The sequence below is a fragment of the Plectropomus leopardus genome, chromosome 2, assembly GCF_008729295.1.
Source record: "Plectropomus leopardus isolate mb chromosome 2, YSFRI_Pleo_2.0, whole genome shotgun sequence".
Lineage (NCBI taxonomy): Eukaryota > Metazoa > Chordata > Actinopteri > Perciformes > Serranidae > Plectropomus > Plectropomus leopardus.
The window spans coordinates 9144159-9150834 of NC_056464.1; the positions used below are offsets into that span (position 1 = coordinate 9144159).

General features: G+C 34.5%; 1 protein-coding gene across 1 annotated transcript; it reads left to right on the forward strand.

Moving 5' to 3' along the window:
- The first annotated feature begins 1293 nt into the window (after positions 1-1293).
- Positions 1294-5583, forward strand: pfdn5 (prefoldin 5). Its single transcript, XM_042497528.1, has 6 exons — positions 1294-1373; positions 2057-2159; positions 2309-2340; positions 2450-2524; positions 2621-2726; positions 5184-5583. The coding sequence occupies exons 1-6, from the start codon at positions 1308-1310 to the stop codon at positions 5267-5269; spliced, it is 468 nt and encodes a 155-aa protein (XP_042353462.1). The 5' UTR covers positions 1294-1307; the 3' UTR covers positions 5270-5583.
- The last annotated feature ends 1093 nt before the right edge of the window (positions 5584-6676 follow it).

Sequence of the window (6676 nt, forward strand, 5' to 3'; positions counted from 1 at the left end):
AAGTTCTGCATTTTTTAAATTTTATTTAAACCATTGTTTCTATTTTTTAAACCAATTTAACTAGTGTGCATGATTTTATGATGTGTTTAATGCACTTTTAATGTGTTGATTAAACAACAATTCTTGAATAAATGTGCTGTCACATACAACCAGTGTCTGCATTGTCAAAATTACTTTGTAATAATCACATTTATGTGAAGAGTCAAGCTTAAAAATGTTTTTACAGTAGTTAATATACGTGCTGTGTGTATTCTAACCTTTTAAATTTATACTGTTTTCGTCTCATATGAAATAACACCAGTTTACTGTGTGTCATTGCTTTTGTACTGTGCCAACTGGACATAAATGTGAATGAATGAATTAACATTTTCAAGTTTAGGTGGCAGTTAGAAATGAAAATACAACTGACAAAGACATATTTAGAGGTATTGTGACAGATTTTTTTTTTTTTTGTTTCCATTTCATTGATGGTAATGACAGTGGTTTCTGGTGGTAATGATGCAACCAAAATGTGTGAGTTTTATTTATTTGCATAGCCCAAAACATACACACAATGGAAAATAAAATAATTTGCTCAAATGACTTAATATCGTGAACCCAAGAATGTAGGTGTCAATCAACATGGGGGGGGGGGCATATGAAAGGCGAAGTTGGGGGTCCTCTGTTGGAAAATTTTGAGCATCACTTAATTTAGATTAATTTTTATGCAGCATTTTTTGCCTTTTTTTTGGTCAATTTATGGAATAAATACACACACACACACACAACTTTTAGGCATATATAGTATTTTTAATAATAATAATAATAAAGGTTATTTATATAGCACTTATAAAAACCAACGTTACAAAGTGCTTTACACTTAAAATCACAAAAGACACACACAGGAAAGAAATATAACACTACACAAAAGAAAAATATAAGAACAACACTCAAGGGAAGAAAATTAAAGCAAAAAATACAACACCGAAGAAAAGTTTAAAATCAATAATTTAATTTAAAATCAAAACTTTCAGGAGTAAGGTGAAATATTAATAAAAAAAATATTTTAAAATAAATTATAGGATTGCTTTCGATAAACAAAAATATGTTTGTTTGTTTGTTTGTTTGTTTGTTTAAGTAATTTAAAAGAAGATATTGATGTAGCAGGCGGAGAACCAATAACAGTTTCAAGCAGCAGGCACGATTTCACTGCAATGCATCCATGGCCGCGTGTCGTCCACAGGGGGGCGGTGTTTCACACTGATGACCTCACAGCTCCATCACCCGGAAACACATCGCAAAGGGTCATCTGCAATCACGCTTCCAACATGGCGGTGAATCTCACAGACCTCTCCCTGCCTCAATTAGAGGGACTAAAAACCCAACTAGACCAGGTACTGTAAAAATCTTTAGTGCATTTCGGTTCTCACTGCGTTTTCAATATCAATAAGGGCTTTTATGAGGGTCGGAGGGGGTGAGTGGTGAGGTAGCCAAAGCTAGCACATCTAAAGCTAACGGTGCTAACGAGAACCGGAGCGTGTAGTCTCGCGTAAATAGACCTACTGCTACACCTGTCAGACAGCTAACACGTTAGCATGATCTGTTTTACGCATTTCCGAAAAAAATGCATTGAAATGTTTATTGTTGGAACATTTTGTTGTTTCTTCCGTATTTGTTGGATTCAAATAACTGACAGGTATGGTCGCTTTGTGTATTGACACTAACGTTTGTACACTTTAATGCCCCCACTCCCAGAAAGCATTATTAAACAAAATATGTCAGGCAAATAAGAACACAGACTTACATGAGAGCACAAATATTGGACATTCTACACAAAACATAAAAACAATAATACATTTTCAAAGTTTGAATACATAAATCAATAAATAAATAATTCAAAGAAGTTTTTGTATTAATCTGTAGCTCACATCACTCACAATTTTACCCTTAAATTTATCATGTTTCATTATGATGATACAAGTAAGAAATATTTTAACAATGTTGTTAAAATGTAAGGTTCACACCCCTCTTCCTATCTTTTCTTGACTTTCCTCTCTTGCTCGTTGTGTTTTTGCAGGAGATTGAGTTCTTGACGTCTTCAATTGGTCAGCTCAAAGTTGTCCAGACAAAATATGTTGAAGCGAAAGACAGTTTGAACGTCCTGAACGAAAACAACAAAGGTGAGTGACGAGCGTATCCCGCCAAGCATTTAACAGTTTTAGTGGAATAATTCATAAAAGCATATGTAGCACAACAGAGGTTCTTAATTTGAAATGAAAATGAATGCTAGCCTCTTAATTGTTCCTCCTTTCTCTTCTCTTTCACACAGGAAAAGAATTGCTTGTTCCACTTACGAGCTCCGTATCCTTTTTAAAAATGTAACAACCAGCATCCCATGTCTTGCTGGTTTAAGTGAAGTCACGTGTCTGTTGAGACATGCATACTTGTCCTTGACATTTTGTCCTCTCAGATGTACGTCCCGGGAACATTACATGACGTGGAAAATGTGTTAGTGGATGTGGGGACAGGATACTATGTTGAAAAGGCAAGTAATTTAATATTTTACACACATAGTTTAACCTTTATCCTAAAATGTGTTATGTAAATTGTTTTTATACTTTATATTTGTATATCTCTGCAGAAAGTGGAAGACTCAAAGGCTTTCTTCAAACGCAAAATAGATTTCCTCACAAAGCAGATAGAGAAAATTCAGCCAGCCCTTCAGGAAAAACATGCCATGAAACAAGGTAAGCTGCTTCTTTTTTTTGTTTCTTTTTTGTTTTTTGTTTTTTTTTTTTTTTTTTTTTTACACATTTATAGATATCTATTTCCTCCTTATCATATTATACATTTTAATCAAATTTTCCAATTCAAAGCCACATGTTAATGCTAAATGTCCCTTATTATTTACTGTCAAATTGCTACCTGGAAAAGCGCTTTTTTTTCCATCGACAAGCTGTCATTTTAAGTGTCTGACGACATTAAGTAAAGGAAGCCAATGGAGAAAAACATTGTTGTTTTATCAGAAACAGCGCCAAAATCACTATTGTAAAACCCACCAGAATAAACACTAGCTGTAGTGTGTACAGAGCCATTATATTTTCACACCTAAAACCTTCTGCAGACTGTGAGATTGTTGCAGTCCTCTAAGTTTAGTGTGAGCTACACTGTGCGACATGGATCCTAATAAACTTGGGGACAACATCAAGTTTGAAGTATGCAGATTTTACGATCGCCTACTGAATCACAGGCTACGACGTCAGGCATTTATATGTGTCAAAAATGTCTGAAGAAGAGGAGGAGGAGAGGGATAATGTGGGTGTGGTCGTGGATGGGAAAAGTGGCCAACTTTGCCAATTTTACAACAAGAGCGCAAAGTAATTAAGAGCATCTACAAGCATTTAGCAGTGTCGCGCTGATCACGTCATTTTCACGCTGCGTTTCTGTTGGTTGGTTCATAGGTCTTAACAGCGGTCACACAGTGAGATTCTCATCCCAAATTCCTGATACTGTCAGAATTTTGTATCCCAGGCTGTCTTTGATCACAAAACTGTGACAATGACCATATTAAACTTTTCTCATTGTGTACAGATTTAGAGCCACAACCAAGATATATCCCCACATTTCTGTCACGATGGTTATTTTTCGTCCAAAAAAACTCAAAATTGCACAATGTATAGCGGGCTTAACCAGGTGAATTCAGGGTTTATTTCAACATAACCTGTCTCAGTTGAGACAGCGAAAAGATGAACCAAGATGTTTTTTGTGAGTTCCGTTTTGTTCCTGTCAACTTTGAATAAAGTGTGTTTTATTACAAAGATAAAATGACTATCTAAACGGTGGTCTGGTGAGTTTGGCGATAGTGACCTCAGGGCTGTTTTTTTTTTTTTTTTTTTTTTTACAAAAAAAGATCACTCTTAAATAAAAAGGTCTGTCTCTGTACAGATCCTTTCCATAATGTTGTCAGACACTCATAATAATAATGATAATAATAATAATCCAAGCCTGAGAGTGGTAAAAAGAAGCAGCTTTTATGGGATGTAAACTGACTGTGCACACACACACACACACACACACACTCAAAAAGTGGACCAATTCCATTTCTCATTCGTCACTTCGATGTAAAAAAATATTGGATTGTAAAATCCAGGTTGAAAAATTTAAGTTAAGAGTTAACCTTTAACAGGAGAGAGGAGAAAACATGCAAGTGTGTTTCTTTCTCTCCTTTAGATTCCAGCCTCAGTTTATATAATATGTCTATAATACACTGTATAAATGAAAAACTCCCTTTAAACACTATTGGTACATTTTTTGTACCATTAAAACCCGTTAAAACTACTTTTTTTTTAATCACACTGTTATTCCAGCATAAAAGCATGCATCCCATAATATCAGGCTTTCATTCTGTTGTCCTGGATGTGTTTTTGTAAATTTTACTTTTTTTTTTTTTACCAGATTGGGCAATTTACCTGTATTTTAAAAAATCCTAAAAATGAATGAATATTTGGTAGTTATTATCAAGACTGATGTCTAGACTGATGCTGACAAATGTAAAATATTTATATATCGTGTTTTTATTGTACTTTTTGACAGGGTACATTTTTTGTGTTCCAAACATGTTAAGAGTGAAGTTTTTTTAAATATTAATGAAAAAAAACCCAATATTGTTACAAATCATTGACCTACAAGAGACTGTGATAAGCAACAACAACAAAAATATCATAAGTATATGGAAAATAACCACTTTTTAGTGCTTTGGTTTTTTTAATTTTAAAAAATCAGTGGCATTATGTAAATAAACTGGTATTTAAGGGGTTAACATCTTGAAAATGAATAAACATTTGTTAGTTATTGTCAGGACTGATGTTGGTTGACAAATGTAATGCAGTGAAAAAATATTTATACATGGCATTTCTATGGCACTTTTTAACAGGGTACATTTTTTGTGCCAAATGTGTAATTAGTCAGAAAATTGAAACAGTGCACGAGGGTTAACAATACAGATATTTCACAGTACAAAGAAAACAAATTAACTAATGTGTGTGCCACAGTAAACAAGTGCTACCATAAACAACGTCTTAAGAGGTTTTGAGTGGAAAATGTTAATTATGATTTATTTCAGAGACAGTCAAGTATAAGCTTGTCTATTAGCTCAGAACATGTTTCACACCTACTGACTTCTTCCGTTGTGTTCTTTGTTGCAGCTGTGATTGAAGTAATGAACGTGAAGATCCAGCAGCTACAGCAGAGCCAGCAGGCGTCACAGATGGTCGGGCCCACCAAGGCTTAAAGAGAACACCTGTTAGATCTCCTCATGTTAAACTCTTGAGGCTTTTTTTTTTTTTTTAAGTTTGTGTGCAAACATCTCACATCTGCTGTTGTAGGACAAGAAGTGCCCTCCACTAATCTAATGAAGCCATGTTAAATACTGAACAGCAAAGATTTGTTTTTGTCCCGTTCTGCTTTAAGTGCACAAACCCTGTTGTCAGTAAATTAGTCGGCTATCGTCACAGTAAAGCAATCATGTTTACTTTGTCAATTTTAGGTCAATTCAATTGGGCGTCTGATTTGTTCACATAATTAAAGAGGTTCTTGTGCATTCAAGGAACATTGTTTTTTCTTATTCTTGGGTTTTCAGTAGTGGGGGTCCACTACCAAGAACTTTTTTTTATCATATTTTGTGAACATTTTTGTGTATGTAAACAGTATCTTCAACACGACTTTTAAGGCCCTGCAGATGTACACAGGTGGTTTTTTTTTTCGCTTGTTCAGGTTAATTAGAGTGCTCAGCTTGTAGGAAGAGGAGCTTGAATTACATGTCGTCACAAGACTCCATCTGTCGGTCTGCACACATCCATTCAATCCTGAGAGGAGGTCTAATCAGAGCAAATGTAAAGGCTTTACCATAATTGTACGGGGCCTTCAAGTGATGGTATGAGACTGCGGAGGAGAATATAACTTGCTTAGTGAGAAAAGACATAATTAATTGCAAATGTATTTTGGCACAATATAATCCAACAACTGTTTCTATCAAAACATGCTCATTACATGTTCAACACAGTAGCATTAGCCTTTCATGCTGCCATTTTCTTGTATAAAGTTAAAACGAAACCTTCATACATCTTAAGGAAATTCCATTTTCTTACACTGTGTGGGTCATGTCAAAATTTTAAAAGGTTTGAATGGATTAAAATTGACTTGATCCTTTAAAGATCTTAACTGCGTGTATTAGTCGTAGTTATGGTATTTTATCAGCACTGAGTGGTTCTGCATTTTTTGTAACGCTATAATAACAGTAAAAATAACTGTATGGATACATATCGCATAACTGATGCATGACTCATGAGAATAATGCAGGAAGTTCAATGAATTTCCGTCATTTTTAACAAAAAGTCACTTAATGTGTCAACTTAATGTGATTAGCTCACACTTAATAGATCATTGGTTAAGCAATGTTACTTAATACAGCAACTGACAAACTGATATGCAGCCAAATTATCTGGATTCCAGTTATGTGAAAACAAATCTAAAAACAATGCATTTGCTCAGCCTCTCTGAAAGTAGGCTTAAAATAAACAGGAACCTCATCACACACTTTTGTTTTACTGTTAACAAATACGTTTTTTTTCACCCAATGACTTCATAAATTTTAAACTGTCAGTGCAAAAATTCATAAAAGATCAATTCCACACTATCC

Coding starts and splice junctions, on each gene's coding strand:
- pfdn5 (XM_042497528.1), top strand. CDS start 1,308: ATGGCGGTGAATCTCACAGACCTCTCCCTGCCTCAATTAGAGGGACTA. Junction 1,374..2,056: donor TAAAAACCCAACTAGACCAG/GTACTGTAAAAA, acceptor GTGTTTTTGCAG/GAGATTGAGTTCTTGACGTC. Junction 2,525..2,620: donor CAGGATACTATGTTGAAAAG/GCAAGTAATTTA, acceptor ATATCTCTGCAG/AAAGTGGAAGACTCAAAGGC.